Source organism: Cyrtonyx montezumae, unplaced genomic scaffold (genome assembly GCF_038088225.1).
Source record: "Cyrtonyx montezumae isolate F1298 unplaced genomic scaffold, pur_monq_1.0 scaffold_17, whole genome shotgun sequence".
Taxonomy (NCBI): Eukaryota; Metazoa; Chordata; class Aves; order Galliformes; family Odontophoridae; genus Cyrtonyx; species Cyrtonyx montezumae.
Window position 1 is genome coordinate 33,481,116 of NW_027071903.1, and position 16,254 is coordinate 33,497,369.

The following is a 16,254-nucleotide window of genomic DNA, read 5'->3' on the forward strand; positions in this document are numbered from 1 at the left end:
GGAAAGCTGCTGCTCGTGTTCTCTCACAGATGTGAGGAGCTGGTGGCCACTTAGACTTTCATCTCTACATTATTTGCAGATGTATTTATTCTTCCAGTCCCTGGAAGGATAGAGAAGAGCCACTGGTGCTGCTGTGTAGCTGGAAACCAGAAGGGGATAGTGGCTTTTCTGAATTCATTTAGGCAGTCTACAGCTGAACAGAGGCTTGGGACCAGATGTAGCAAATCACAGGCTAGAACCCTAAATTCTGGACCAAGGTTCAGGTTGTAGTATATCTTGCTATGTACTGTACTTTGGGGAAATATAGAACTAAGCTCTTCATAGTAAAGATGCATTTACCTACTGCAAGCAATTTCTTCTCAAAGTTGTTTGCGGAATGGATTGAATTGAAATTCATATTCAAAGCCGAGGTTTTATTTTGATTGCCTATGAACTGCTTGTTATTTTGAAACTCAGCTTCCCCAGGAGAAAGGAAGTTTGTTGACACTGATACTTCACAACAGCTTCATTCCACTGTCTTTTGTCTTTTTAAACAGTGTTGAGTCTTCTGATGTCAACTGGAAGAAGAAAAAAAGTGGGGGAATTAAAATCATTTGCCAGTCAGAAGTGAGAGACTTTTCAGCAATGGCATTCATCACAGATCATGTCAACTCTTTGATAGACCAGTGGTTTCCTGGTAAGAAAACTGCTGTGATTTCCTTTGCAGTACGATGTCTGTTTAACAGAAGGTTCTTTGGCAGAGCTCTCCAGGTGTGCAGTATTGTGTGTTAAATGAGGGCCCCTCAGGCTCTGAGAGTCTCAAGCTAATAATGTCTGAGAGAAACTGATAACCCGCAGACAGATTGAGATTCTTTGCCAGCAAGCATTGGTCTAGACCTTGAGTCTTTCATCCCATCAATCTCAGCAAGCACAAGTGAAGCATTACAGATGAAGCAAGACCTGCTTGTATAGGAGTGAGAAACTCTTCCCTTGCTCATAGTAGAAGCAGGAAGCCACTCAAACTACTTGGCATTGTCCCTCAGTGCTGAAACTCCTTTTGGCATCAGCTGGGATCAGCTTTTTATCCCCCATTTTGAATAGCCTGTAATTAATAAAATCGTGATGTGAGAGGTGTGAGTGGATATGATACCAGGGATTCTGTGCCAAGGTAACTTCCTTGACTCCAGCAGTTATTTTTCCTGTGATCAGCACAGACCATGCTGTTACCCAGCGGGCCCTTTCCAACCGCAGTACGCTTTGTTTAAAACCAAAACAAAATCTCAAGTATTCTTTGTCGTCTCGAATCGGTCACTCAACGGTCTCGAACACGGTGCCAAAGTCTCTTAATTGGAGGTTCTCCCAAGGAAACAGTTGTCTCACGTAATCATGTTCTGCATGTTACGAAGTTAAAAGAAGGCTTTGTTTGCCTTTAGATTAAAATAATGATAACGTTAATCACTGAAGCTTGAGAAGAGTCATGACTTCAAAGGCTGCGGCCTGGATTCGCCCGCTGGATTGTAGGCATTTAATGGAGGCTGACAACACCAAATCCCTTTGTAGTTGGTGGGAGAAGTTCCATGGTAGCTTTTCCTCCAGAGGGTCTGGAAACATTGCTCGTGAGAGAGAGCAATGTGTTCCTGCCTTCAGCACTGCAGCTCGTGCTTCCTCCTGCCCTGCATCAGGCACCCAGCTGCTTTTATAAGTCTGCTTTCACAAACCTGCTCTGATGAGTGACCGTTTCCTGCCAGTGCACCCAGGTAGTGGCTGCAGACACTTGAATCCCCACTCAGCTGTTGCTCCTTCTCAGTTTGAGTTATGTTTTCTGTTTGCTTGCTTGGTTTGAAGCACTCACAGCCACTGAGAGTGATGGCACGTTGCTGATGGAGCAGTATGTGCCCTGCCACATCTGTGCAGCTTCCAGGCTGGAGGACAAGTGTGGCAAGAAGACAGAGGATGCACAGTACTTCAACATGGAGGACTGCGTCCTGACTGCCATCGAACTGGACTACATCACGTGTCCTAACCACCCTGACATCCCTGTTTCTCTCCAAGAGCTGGTCCCAGAGCTTTTCATGACAGATTTTCCTGCCAGGTAATGTTCTTCAGTGGCCTCCGGTTTAATTTCAGTGTGCGTGTGTAATTCAGTTGTTTGTTTTTCCTAAATCACCTCTGCTAGAGGAACACACTGACTGTGAGGACTGGGGAAGAAGTGAGGCTGTGAGGCTGAGCAGAAGATGTCCCTGCTCATGGCACAGGGATTGGAAGTGGGTGGTCTTGAAAGGTCCCTTCCAACCAAAGCATTCTGTGATTAATTATTCGCTTTATTGAGTTCCCTAGGATCACTGTGGTGCAATGTGATAGTCTCTCATAAATGTTGTCCTGCATTGTCCAGTACTCCGCTGTAGTTGAAGTCTTCCTGGGATGCCAGAAATGAAATGTAATATGGCAGAACCAAGAGGCAGTGTTGCTGTGTCACAAGACTGATGCTCAGATCACTTTTAGGAGAGTGAGTTTATTTAGACGCCACTACAGAACTCACACTGGGCTGAGGCTTCTGCGTGGTTCAGGGGGTCCTGCACGTGGAGCAGCAGTGTGGCAATCCTGAGCAGCTGAAACACTTTCCTAGCTGTAGCAGCATTACATCTTTTAGCTGTTTAGCTGCATTCCAGTTGGACTGTGTCCCCCACATTACTCAGTGTGTAGAGTGAGAGACCACCTGATGGCAGGCAGGACACGAGACCGGAGTCCCCTTCAGTCCATACTTCTCAGATCTTTTTGGACTTGAAGCAGAGCTGCGAAGATCTCTTGCCCAAATGGTGTCCTGTCAGCTGCTGTTGGAGCTTTCTGTGCTCTCATTCCCATTTTACAGCCATTTTGATGGGTATTGGGGGCCAGCATCACCAGTGGCAAACCACCGTGGTCTCTCCTAGAGGCTTATTTGGCTGGTGTGAGGTGAGTGGAGATGTTTGAAGCATGAACAGCTGTGAAAGTAGGCTCTGGAAGAGTGAGGAAATGATGAATTACAGCCTGGGAACAGTATGCTGATTGGAATAATCAGGTTTCAGAGTGTGGGGCTGTTCATAAACATCCTGTCCTGCTTCAACAGTGAGAAGAGGAACAGGAGGTAAATGAAACAACAAAAAAAATCATTAATACCAATAAATGTTAGAAATGTCTGTAGCTGTGCCATCTGCTTGGAGAAGGAGCTCATGTGCTTTCCAGATCTATTGGATTCTCATAGGATAAGCTGGCTCAGTAAAAAGCCTTTTCAATTATTTGCTCATTACTTTTCTTTCTGCAAGGAATCTGTTGAGCCGTATGTGAGCCAACACAGAGTACGTTGAGATGACTAAGGTGATCCAGTCTGCTCAGCAGATGAAACAAGAACCTAAGAGGAACACGTGAAAATGGCAGTCGCATTAAAAACATGAATTTAAAGCGTCTTTAAAGCTTGATTTTTAATTAAAAATCCCCAATCTCTTTTTGGCAGACTGTTCTTGGAAAATAGCAAACTGGAATGTAGTGAAAATGAAAACAACGTTCTTGGCCAGGGTGGAAGTGGGACCGTTATATATCGGGCACGATACCAAGGAAAACCAGTGGCTGTGAAGAGATTTCAGATCAAGAAATGCAGTGGTTCTCCCACTTCAGCTGCAGGTACAGTACACCATCAGCACTGAGATTCACTCTTGCAGCCTGAGATCACCAAAAAGCCTTTGCTCTCTGAAGTGCTGGCAGCACCTGTTTGTATACAGCTTTGAACTGTATAGCAAAATTGATGTGTTTTCGTGGAGGAGGAAGGTGTATTTGAAGGAGTCTTTCATGAAAGCCACCTGTAAGATACAGAAAACAAGACCATTTTCACTGTAGGACGTCAGAGAAGAAGGTCACTGGCAATGAGAAGTGTGTATTTATGGAGGTTTGCACTAAGAACTTGCAGGTCTCCACCTTTTAGTAAGTCTTATTCCATCTATACCAACACCTAAAGAGAGGAAATTGGAAATCCTCCTGCTCCTCTGCTCGGGCAGGCAGGGATGGCCTCTCATACTGCATATGCTGGGTGATGAGCCTGGATTTCCATCAGAGCTTCAGTCCATGAACAGAAGAAATGGGGAAAGTGCCTCAATTTCTTCATTTTGATCGGGGAACCCCTGAGCTGAGGAAGCAGCCAGCTGCTGTCCCACTGACACAACCTGTTGAAAGAGCAGACTTGCCTGAGCAGCCTGCAATGTCCCATGGCACAGGGACAATAAAGAGTCCCACTTCTGGGAGGGCAGTTGGGCAAGGGTAGGAAAGACCCCATCCTCCGAATGGCCTGTGATGTCACATCCACCCCCAGGAGCTGTTAGTTCAAAAAGGTTCGTTTTCACAGTGATGAGCACTCTCCAAAGAGCCCATAAAGTTCTTTTTTAGCCAGGGACTGAGAAGGAGTTTGTGTGTCTTTGCAGATACCATGCTGAAACACCTGAGGGCCATGGATGCCATGAAGAACTTCTCTGAGTTTCGCCAGGAGGCCAGCATGCTGCACTCCCTGCAGCACCCCTGCATTGTCTCCCTCATTGGCATCAGCATCCACCCGCTCTGCTTTGCACTGGAGCTGGCTCCTCTGGGCAGCCTCACCACTGTCTTATCTGAAAACTCCAAAGGTAAAAGCATAGTTTCCCTCCTGGGAGATGTCACTCCCGAGTCGCAGTAGTGACAAATGATGGATAATGCTGAAGCTGGAGGGGAGCAGGGAGAGTGGGAGGGATGGCATTGCTCTTCAGCTGTGCCTTTTTGGGCTAAGTAAAAATTGATGCTCAGGGTTTTTCAAAGCTACTTCGGAAACTGGATTTTTAGTTTCTCTGCTAAGTAATAATCTCTCTTTAGTTCTCCCTGCGTAGTGCTTTGTCCTTCTCCCTGCAGATGTGTGTCTGCAAGTCTGAATTCTCTCCCATAACAATCTGTATTCGTGTCACTGTCAAACGAATGACAATTCTGAGATAGGTTGGGGCCATCTGACCGTCTCGGCACCTTGGCTTGGAGTCAGCTTTCAGTCAGACATTAATTCTCAGCAGAAGATTCAGGGGTGTAGAGGTTGGAAAGGGTTTTTAAAATAAAAACTCCAACAGAACTGCCAGATGTGTATAACAACGTGAACAGCGACGCTTTGCGCGTTGGCGCTGAGTGATGTTTTAAAACATCCTTAGTTATTGCTCTGGAGCTTGAGAGAGAAAGGGGACAATTACAAGCCATGAAGGCAGGCTGTTCCTTTGTGACAGGGTCTTCCTTCGTGCCCCTGGGACACATGCTGACACACAAAATAGCGTATCAGATTGTCACCGGCCTTGCCTACCTCCATAAGAAGAACATCATCTTTTGTGACCTGAAGTCAGACAATATCTTGGTGTGGTCCCTGGACGTCAAGGAGCACGTCAATATCAAGCTCTCTGACTACGGAATCTCCCGGCAGTCATTCCATGAAGGAGCACTGGGGGTGGAAGGCACGCCAGGATATCAGGCCCCGGAGATCAGGCCTCGCATAGTCTACGATGAGAAGGTAACTGTGGCATGTCGTGGGGGATGGTGGTGCTGGTGATGGTGGATGGCTTCGTGCTGAATTCCCTCCTAGCTGCCGTGCTGTTGTGCCGTGCTCTCTCTCCCATTGCGTTCTTCCTTGCTCCCTTTACCAAGGGAGGTTTGCCCTGTGCTCCGTTGCTAGGTTGACATGTTCTCCTATGGGATGGTGCTGTATGAGTTGCTGTCTGGTCAGCGGCCTGTGCTAGGGCAGCACCAACTGCAGATTGCAAAGAAGCTCTCCAAAGGGATCCGTCCTGTTCTTGGTCAGCCAGAAGAGGTGCAGCTGTATAGGATGCAGGCACTCATGATGGAGTGTTGGGACACTAAGCCAGAAAAGGTACGAGACACCCCTTGTCACCAGTGTTCTCTGTAGCTATGGGCAGCCCTCTTCACACAGCAGAACCAGGCTCCCTCTTGGTACAGCTCTGCAGCTCAGTTGCCCGTTTCCCCCTCCTGCTGCTTTGGCCCAGAGCTTCCACTAGCTTAAATTAGAGTTTTATGAATGAAACAATGGCAGATTGGTGGCCTAAAACATCTGGGGTGACATGCAGGTCCCTTGATGTCAATGGCAGTTAGACTACTGATTTCTCTTGGGCAGGACATTACCCGTAATTTCTAGAAGCAGCTACAGTATCATGCTGTGAATGTAACTACAAAGACTTCAAAACCCCTCTGATTTTAAAAGGCAATGTGAGGGGGTAAGGAAAGGATTTAAAGTGTGAAGAAAAAAAAGAAGGATATTGGTGTATTACATTTCTCGTTAATTAAGTTGGCGTTTTGGAGCTCTTGTCCTTCAAACAACGGTAGCCTTGACTCACAAGCAGGCAGGGGTTGGGTCAGCTTCCCAAATCCTTGTGTCTTCCCTCTGAATAAATTCTGGGATACAGAGGGATGCTAAGAACCACTGAGGTGGGATTTGTAAGGAGAAGTTGGTGCAGATGTGAGTACACAGCAGGAGGTTTTATTGAAGAAGTCCTGCTTCTTGGGTCATCGCTGTAATAGTGATGGTTATGATTCTGTTCTTCCATCTGGACCTCCTTTGTGATGTGTGTCCTCTCCTTTCCCCACAGCGCCCGCTGGCCATTTCTGTGGTAGGGCAGATGAAAGATCCCACCTTTGCAACGTTCATGTACCTGCTGCCCTGTGGGAAGCAGTCTTCTTTCTTCTGCTCCCAAGGACAGGAATACACTGTGGTTTTCTGGGATGGGAAGGAGGACACCAGGTTAGATGGCTGCTATTGCTCTTTTCTTTTTTTTCTTTTTCAAGTGAAAAATCCTTCAAGTGTCTTCTCTTACCCCTCTGGGGAGGAGGTAAAGAAGGTGAAAGTGAATTTGAGTAAATGCCAAGGATATGCTGAACGCTGTTTTCCCGAACTCTTTTAATTGGGAACAGTGGTTGCTTTATAAAGGATATTTAATGAGCTTAACTCTGCTTCAGTTAATATGAGGAGAAGATTAGGGCAGTGTAGTGATTCATACACACAGGATGGAGCAATTGCACATGAGAACAGACGTGTTCTGCCTTTCCTAATGAGGCCATTTAACGCTAAACCTTTCCTAATTGAGACTGCAGTTCCATCTCTGTTCTGCAAAGCAATTAAGCACATGCTTAAATCCTATTGAAATCATCAGGAGTTAGCCACATGCCTGAAGCTGTGAGTGCATCCAAGTGTACGATTCCAGTAAAATGTGTGCTATACAGGCTAGGCCTGTGCTTTAAGTGTTATTAAATTGTGACTGAGACGATGGCATTTTGCTCAGCCACATGTGACCTGTGGCTAGTTGGGTTTATTTTTATGGATGTCACTGATTCCTCCTGAAACACGTGGGACCCACAGATGTATTTTGAATATGTGGATGTTGTCTAAATATTCACAGCAGTACATCTTGGGGAATCTGCTTCCTGACTGGACAATCCGATTGCTGGAGACTGCTGAATAACAAATGTGACTGATTTCAGGATGTGTGATGGCCTGTGCTGCTGTTGGTCAAACATCTGGGCTCGCAGATGTGATTGTGAACATCCAGTTGTTGTTCAAACACCCAAAGCCAACAAACTCCCCCAAACCCAAAACAAACAAAGCCCTTGTAGTTGCAAAAATATTTATAGGTCATATTTATAAAATAATGTATCGGGTTACAGTTCCTTGCTCTTATGTGGAGGAATTGTCACCTTCTGTTTATGTACCAGAATAAGTAATGAAGCAAGATAACACCGAGGCAGTGAACTTGGGAACAGAGCACTTGCTCTCTTGAGAATCTTAATGGGCAAGGAAAGCTGAGACCTTCCAGCTCTTAATTATTGCTCTTGAGCTGGAGCTGCTTGTCTCGCAGCTGAGTTACAGTCACTGACGATGGAAGTGCTCCACACTCATATCAGTGCAAAGTCAGATAGCTGAGCTTCAGTCTTCACAGCAGCCATCACACATCTGCCCTGGGGAAGAGCTGGGGCACATTTTGGTGTCTCCTCCTTTCTGAGAACCCTTCGGAGGCACGGGGAGCTCGCATCGCGCTGTGGCTCAGCCAGGAGCATCTTGTCATGGGTTGGAGGCTGGCTGCTGCCTGCAGCCAACGGTTTGCTCTTTTCAGAAACTACACGGTGGTGAATCCAGAGAAAGGAGTCATAGAGGTGGAGAGGATGAGCTGCCCTGGAATGAGGCTGTGCTGCCAACTGAAATTTCAGAACGCCCTCTGGGCTGCCACCGAGGTAAGGCCGTCAGCGCCCTGCTGAGTGCTCCTCCTGCAAGGGACACAGATCCACAGCCTCATAAACCAGGACAGCTAAGAGAGATGGAGACAACGGGAGCTGAGCAGCGTGACTTCACACCTGCCACCTCCCTCTGTGGCAGTGCTGCCTGTAGTCCAGCTGACACGTGGGTCGTGGTTGTGTGTCCTGGTGTTCAGAGCAGTCGTGGGAACCTCAGCTGCCCGTGGTGACACTGTCTGGGTTGGGGCGTATCTGCACCCAGGGGTCCCATCTGGGAAATGTCCTTATCTCTGGGTGATAAAGGGAAGGAGTGAAAGAAACCATGCATCAAGGGTGGGGTTGTAAAACGGGCCCCAGGGATTTGGAATCTGGTGGGAAATGGGCAGTGTTCACCATGGAAAACAGCAGCTGAAAAGATAAAGAGGGAGAGGGGATGGCTGGTTTGTCTCTGAGCCTGTATCCACCCATCAGAGCGGGCTGTGTGAAGTGTCAGCCTGTTCTGACACAACCACTTGACACGAGGCGAGCAAAAAACCAAATCCAAATGTTCCTGAAGTTCAGTTTTGGGGTTGGGGGGTGCGGGTGCAAGAGGCCACGTGTGCTGAATAAATAATCTTAATTCCCACAGCTGGAGCCTGGAAGCTGGGACTGAGTGAAGGGGTATATCTTCCTTCCATGTTGGGAAATGAGATATTTGACTTTTCTGTCCGCACGAATTGAGGCAGGGATCAAATATTCCTGTTTTTCTCATAACAATAGCAAAAAATATCATTTGGAGATCTTAAAGCTTTTTATTTTCACCTTTTTGATCAACGTTAAATGCGTTGGTGTTCCCCAAATACTCTGTAGTAGGCAGAGGTGTAGAGCAGATGTAACTCAGGCATAGTTTGATGCAAATAACACAAAACATGTTTCAGTTGTCCTGATGCATTCAGGTTCATTCAGAGTCAGGGTTGCCTAACGCTGGTTTAGATAAGCTAACGGAATGGGTACGGTGGTGATTTTTGGTTGGGTTTGGGTCGTGTGAATGCTGCCCGCAGCTCGTCCTGGGGAAGGCAGCCCCCAGGTTATACCCGTGGGCAGAAGGTCTCCAGAGAAAACAAAGGGAAATCCATGCTTTGGATTTAAAAAAATAAATATAAATGCAAACAGTTTGGGAAACAGTTGTGTCTCGTTCAGGTATCATAGTATAATAATGAGAAGCCATGGAAATTCATTGAATTTTATGCTCTTTTCCACAGGACCAGAAGATTTCAGTGTACAGGCTGCAGGGCATGTGTCCTCTGAAGGCCCCACAGAAGGGTTTGGACTCTCCTGCTGCTGTCAGCTGCTTCCTGGTGATACCTGTTGTCAAAAAGGTACGGGGGAATCCAAGCTCCAGCTTGGGAGGGGTGCATTAGCAGAGCCAGGCTGGGCCAAGCTGCCAGGGCTTGTGCCACTTGTTGCTGGTCAGCATTGAAGGAGTTGGCAATGTTTGGCAGTGCAAGAAGGTTTCAGGTCTTGGTGCCTCTGCCAGCAGAGCAAGGGACAGAGGTGTGGGCATGAACCCACGTCAGGAGAGCAGAGCTGGCACTGCAAACTCTGCTGGGGAAACAATCCAAACAGATCAAATTCCCCCACAAGGAAGTTTTCCAGCTGTGTTTCCACGTCACTGCAAGACAAGGTTTAGGCTGATCAAGCGAAGTAGAGAGGACGTGAATGAGTAATTAGTATGGAGATTTGTTAACTGTTAACATGGGACTCGGGTATACCCTGCCTCCTGCCCTCGCTCTTTCCCTGGTGTGTGTGCACAGAGTTACCTAGGCTCAGCCTCACTTCTTTTTGCTTTTGGATGAAAAGAGAAGATCATAAGTGCAGTCCAAGAGCTGCCACCTGTGACTCATAAAAAGCTGTGTGCTATCTAGCTACTTCTGGAACTGCTAACATCCCGTTATTGGCAGAAGGAATCTGACATCACTGCCTATTGCGGGCACGTCTGGGGGGATGTATAAAAACTGCTCTGGGGCTAAATTACCTCCGGTTTGCCTGCAGCACCTCAGGTGAAAACACATAATTATACTCCAGCGTTACTGGTAACCGTGTCGTTTTTGCAGATGGCAGTGGGCTGCTCTAAGGCTGAAAGCTCAAAGTGGAGCAGTTCTCACGGCCGCTGCAGAGCTGCTTCGTACCACGTGTCCACTCCCATGATGTCCATTTCTGGCTGCTTTGCTCAGACTGCTGTCTGCTCCCGGGGAGGATGGTTAGTGTAAGGTGTGCCACTTCCAAACATGGTGTCAGGAGGGCTGAAGGAGGGCACAGAGCTGAAGTTGGCAGTTTCACCCGTCGGGAAGCTGTGTCGGTCGGCTTTCTGTGGCTCTCACATCCGCAGTGTTTCTCCACTGTGCAGTTTCATTTCTGACATGTAGGGCAAATTTCTTTTTCACTCTCCCTGAGGTTTTGTCCAGGACGGTCCAATGACTCTTTTGCTTTTCAGCTTTTCCACTGTCACGCAGCTTGCAAAGCCATTCCTTAGGGGTTACGAGTGGCTTTATGTCTCCTGGTTTCTATTTTCAGTTTGTGGCTTGCCTAGAAAATGTCATAAATAATGCCAGGCCCTACAATAGTAATATTGAGTCTAGACACCTCCCTTCCTCCCCCGACCCTACCCAACCTTCCAGAAATCCACATCCCTTTGCTGTGCTCCTTGGTTTATTGCACTTACTTTTTCCTCTCTCCTTTCTATGAATGAATTTGGCAGTGAAACAGCCAGAGCAGCAGCCGTGGGGATGTGCAGACCAGGCTGGCAAGAAATTAAGCCATTTTTCGAAGCAGCCAGTTCTTCCCATAAAGCCAAGAGGAAAGCTTACACTTGTCAAACTCACTGCACAGCACAGCGAGTTGCATCAGAGTTATCACGCAGTAATTATTGTCCGGTGGAGGAAAGAATTGCTCTCATTTCCCTGGGAAGAAAGCCCTCAGCTGGTGAGACGTGAGGTAACTCGCAGTCACAGAGCTGCCTAGGGATGTTGCTGGGAAGGGGAACTCTTTATGACCGCCTTGGGAAGGCTGATCCAAAAGAAACAGTTTCCAAAACTTGGTTTCTCATCCAAAGGAAGCATCATGGAAATTTAAAAGCAGCGGTGAGGGGCCCAGAATCCAAATCTCACCCGCCAAGGAAAAGTCTTAGATGATTTGAGCTTTTTTGTTGTGTGGTTTCTGTCACCAGGATCATCCCTGTTGGCAAACAAGATGATTTTCAATAAGTGGAAAAAAAAAAAAGAAAGAAAAAAGGGCACAAATGAGTTAAAAAAAGAAAAAATAGCAGAGTGACCCTTTCTACATTGATTTGTGGCACTCTTACAGAAAAATATTCATGGAGAGAGAGAGATGTGAATGGGTGCAAGGCTGTGGCCTCCTGCAAGAACCTGGAGCTCACAAAAACAAAAGCTGCATTTAAAGGCTGCGGCGCTCAGTGCCAGCAGCACCAGACCCTGCGGGAAGGAGCGAGGAGGCGACCAAGACCATTCTTGGTTTTAACCTGCTCCTTGTGGCCATCCCAGCTGCTCTGAGCCGTGCCCTGCCCTCAGCTGTGAGGACAGGACGTCTGGAGCCAGCTCACCCTCTGTGCTGCCCGTTGCATCCCATCGCAGCCCCGCTCCGAGGCCTTCCTCCTGGCACAGCAGGGCTGCTGGCAGGACGCGTGCTTCAAATGCACTTTTGTTGCTGCGTGTTTTTGTTGGCTCTTTGCAGAGCTCGAACGTTGAAAATGAGTTCTGAGAAAGTTACTTCAGGTTTCTGGAGCCTGCCGTGCTGCCTGTCTTTGGTTGCTGTTGCGATAGCCCGGGTCTGAAGGGTTTGCCACGCTGCCCTGCCCCACCTGCACCCCGTAACAGCTGGTAGCACCTGGGCAGCCTTGGCAGTGCCCCTCCTGTGGTCCCCATGAGGTCTGGGAAGGCAGATAGAGGGCGTTTCACTGAGTTCTTTCTCCTCCTTTCCCAGCCAAAGCGATAAGGACGGTGGCTGGGAAGAAAGCACATGCTGATAGCTAAGGCTGCAAGTAACGAGTGCCCCGGAGCACAAAGCACCTTTCAGGGTTGCTTGCACTGCAGGCTCAACTCTGCCATAATCCATAAAACTGAGTAGGTACAAGTGATGCAGCCCTGTGGTGCTGGTTTCCCAGTCCCACCCCCTGCCATCCACATCTCCTGGAGGGTAATCGTGACTGCTCTGCAGTGGCCGACTCTCATCAAGGAAACGACAGTGTGTTATTTTTTTTCTTTTTTAAGGCTGTGCTTGGGTAATTGAACATTTACAAAGCAAGTGAGACAGCATCACAGAGCAGGCTGTAATAGAGCTGTGCGTCATGCTAGCAGCACTTGGGTTGGCACACCCACGTTACGTTCGAGCAGCGCGGCCGCAGCATCGAGGAGCTCTGCACCCTCTCAGTGCCTGATAATGAAACCTTCATAAAACAGAATGCGACCCCGTTTAATGCCACGTGTTCCCATTTTGGATTAAAGGTTCTGCTTTTAGTAAGAAACACTTGCCGTGCGGGGTCCAAACGCTGGACCAGTTTCACCAGAGAGATGTGGGCTGTTCTGCTCTGTTCTGTTTTAAACAATAGAACTCCTCTCCAAAGGCAAAAAAAAACAAACAATTAAGTAAATCTGAAACCCAGCTTGTGCAAAGCACCGTGCCATGTCCCAACCTCTTGATGCAACCCCCTGGCAAGTCCACATCCCAGAACCTTTGCACCAGATCCACTTGGCTGCGGGGACGTGGCACCGAGCACTGCGGGCCTCTTGGGTTTCATTTAATTAGTGGTTAGAGGATTGGGACCGGGCTGAGTTGGAGTCCAAGTCCCATTTCACAACTTTCCACTTGCTTCCCTAGTTTTTCCCATTACTGTAAAGTTCTGCTGTGATTTGGATTAGTCATACAAGCACAGTGCACTGATGGCTTTACTCATGCAGTGTGTGTGGATGGAATGGTTTAATCCAAGGCTCTTAACGAGCCTCACAAACAGTGCTGCCCATCAACCTGATACTTACCCGGGGCTATCAGAGAGCAGCTCAATAGTACTGATTTTGGCCTCTGTGGACCCGGAGCCATCTCGTGGGGTGGCACAGCCACAATCCCTGAAGGCTTTGGCTTCAGAGCAGCCAGGGGTGATGCCAGGTCAGCATCCCATCTCACAGGGCGTCGTGCCACGGAGGGGTGAGGCTGCGTTCTTCGGTTCCATTCGCTTTTGGTTTGTGACAGCAGTGACAAAGCCGTGGGCAAAGGGCCTATTATTTATTTATTTATAATTTATTGCTCCGTGGGGAGGAAATAAAGACCTCTGAGGTAGGTTTTGTTTTATCTGCTGCACAGATGGGGAGTTTCTGGTATGGCCCCGAGGTCACAAGGAGTTAATTCCCGAGAGACCCATTTCTCAGCCTGTTTCACAGCCCTCTGCACCGCCACCATGAGCAGGAGGAGCTGGGGATGCTCTGAGCCCTGGCCTTCCCGTCAGCTCCCATGCAGTCCGCGTTACATCCCGGGGCAGGATGTCAGCTACCTGCTGTGGTGTGCTCAGGCACCTGGCAGCTGTTTTTGTGCCTGGCACTGGGATGTCCGCGTGCTGTCGGCGATCCCATCCCCAGAGCCACGTCCCTGGGAGGGGTGTGGCGGTTGGGTGCGGAGCGATCGCTGTAGGCTCATGTTGGCTCAAGGACCATCTCCCTCTTTCCGTTTCCTCCTGCATTTCTTCCATTCCTCTCCTTGACTGATAGCAATAGCTTCACTGTGCTTTACTCCTTTCTGGATATGAGCCGGGTTTCTACAGCTGGATTCCTAGGATCGCGATGGCTGTCTCTGAACGTGTTCCAGCTTGAATTTGTTAACCTTGGGGGCAGACTGCCAGGCCTGTCTATCCTCCCTTGCCAATAAAGAGGGAGGTAATACTGGGTGAGAGGAGTAAGGCTCTGGAGCAGCTTCTGCATAACGGCTTCTTTTAATGTTACCATTATCGCTGAGCGATTTGGGCTGAGTTGCTGGCACGCTTCGAGGATTGTGAGAGGCGGCCAGCACCTCAGGGATTGAAAGCTTTTGCCTGGGGGAGAAGTAAGGAACACGGAGAAAATCTGCCGACTCTTTCTTGCAGAACTCTTACGTGGTGCTGGCCGGCATGTCGGACGGGCTCGTGGCAGTGTTCTCGGTGGCCCAGGGCATCCCAGCGGACACCTGCTCCTACCTGTGCTCCCACACAGCCAACAGATCCAAATTCAACATTGCCGACGATGACCCGCGGCAGAACCCGTACCCGGTGAGGGCCATGGAGATGGCCAATAGCGGCACGGAGGTGTGGTACAGCAACGGCCCCGGCGTCCTCGTCATCGACTGCGCCGCGATGGAGATCAGCCGGAGGTTGGAGCCCTTCAGCCCGCCCTCGGCCATCTCGTCCATCGCCTGCAATTCGGAGTGCCACGGGGAGGAGGTGGTGTGGTGTCTGGATGAGAAGAGCAACTTCCTGGTGATGTACCACGCCGCCACCTACCAGCTCTGCGCGCGCTACTTCTGCGGGGACTGCAGCCCGCTCCGAGACATGTTCGCCATCCAGCAGCCCGCCACGGCCATCCCTGCCACTGCTCCTATCAACCACGGGGCGCCGGAGGGGAACTCGCTGGTGGACATGAGCATCATCTACAGCCCGGAGGTTGGCACCCAGATCCTCAACCACCAGGACTCGCTCACGGATTATTGCTCCGTGTCCTCCTACTCCTCCTCACCTCCCAACAGGTTAACCCGTTGCCCCTCCAGCCTGCCCAGCTCACCCACCAGCTCTTCCAGTGCTCCGCTCTCCACGGATTTTGAAGAGTCTGACAAGTTTCATGAACTGAAGCCTTCCCCAGATCACGATGCTGTGCCTACAGGCGACAACTCGCAGCATCTCCAAGCTGTCAAGATATTGCCAGTGAAAGACCTCATATGGATCCCCAGGTACGTGGGTCGCTTCCCATGACAGCTTGAGCCAAATCCATCCCGAGCTGAGTAGTGAGAGATTAGCTGCAGGTGATTCAGGGACTTTGTATGCCCAGTGTGATTCAGCTGCCCAGAAAATCAAGTCACCATTGAGAAATCGTGTTCGCAGTACAATGGCGCATCCGTTTCTCCACTCATTTTGAAAACTGTCTTAACATTGGGCACAGTGGCCGCATCTGAGGCCTCGTGAGATTGATTTCAGCAGGATGGAATAGCGGATGGTGAGCTCAACACCCAGTTTCCCTGGCTACTGAGGAAACAAAGAACAGCAGGCAGCTTCCTTGCTCGGACGCGGCGCTGGCACGTCCCGTTGCCTCCTGTTGAGTTGCTCAAAGCCGCTAGAAATGTGGTTTGCCAGTTGCAGGGGCTCTTACTGCAGCAGATTCAGTCACTTCTTGGTGATGCAGCAGTGCCCCTTTCCCTGCAGAAATCTTTGTCACTACAGAGGGATTGCAGCAGAGAGGACACGGGTATCCAACACAGGATTTGCTCAGCTGCAGGCAGTCCCCAGTGCAGGGTGCGTTTGCAGTCTCCCTCGTTTCTCTTGCAGGAGAGGAGGGGATATCATCGTGATTGGACTGGAGAAGGAGTCAGGCATGCAGCGGGGCCGAGTGATCGCCGTGCTGAAGGCCGGGGAGCTGGCTCCCTATGGGTGAGGCTGAGTTGGGCACCGACCCAAGGGGGGCACAAGGGGATGGGTTGCAGAGGTGAGGATGAGGCACTGCGACCCTTTGGTCTCCAAAAGCCACCCGGCGTGCAGTAACGTGATGGGCAGAGCACAGTGTCGGTCCCATCCTGCCTGCTGCTGACTCCAGGTACTCGGAGGGCACCGGCACCTGGCAGGGGATGGCTGCAGCTTGGCAGGCTCCAGCCCTGTGTTAGGAACAAGCAGCGTATTTATGCAGAGCGCAGCGCTTGTCTGTGGCTTCATTCATGTGGATCAGGTTGAAGTTCTGGCTCTAAATGAGCACCTTTGTGCTGTCAGCAGTGACGGGCCGGGGGACGGCT

At 49.4% G+C, this 16,254-nt stretch overlaps 1 protein-coding gene across 1 annotated transcript in view; it reads left to right on the plus strand.

Annotated features, from left to right (window-relative positions):
- LRRK1 (leucine rich repeat kinase 1) overlaps window positions 1-16,254 on the plus strand; it is a 65,012-nt gene that overhangs the window by 47,152 nt on the left and 1,606 nt on the right. Inside the window, exons 22-32 of the mRNA XM_065734035.1 lie at window positions 537-676; window positions 1,825-2,071; window positions 3,470-3,636; window positions 4,428-4,625; window positions 5,241-5,518; window positions 5,681-5,875; window positions 6,609-6,760; window positions 8,127-8,244; window positions 9,486-9,602; window positions 14,369-15,204; window positions 15,797-15,898. Of these exons, the coding sequence (XP_065590107.1) occupies window positions 537-676; window positions 1,825-2,071; window positions 3,470-3,636; window positions 4,428-4,625; window positions 5,241-5,518; window positions 5,681-5,875; window positions 6,609-6,760; window positions 8,127-8,244; window positions 9,486-9,602; window positions 14,369-15,204; window positions 15,797-15,898 (2,550 nt within the window). The remainder of the gene's footprint in view (window positions 1-536; window positions 677-1,824; window positions 2,072-3,469; window positions 3,637-4,427; window positions 4,626-5,240; window positions 5,519-5,680; window positions 5,876-6,608; window positions 6,761-8,126; window positions 8,245-9,485; window positions 9,603-14,368; window positions 15,205-15,796; window positions 15,899-16,254) is intronic.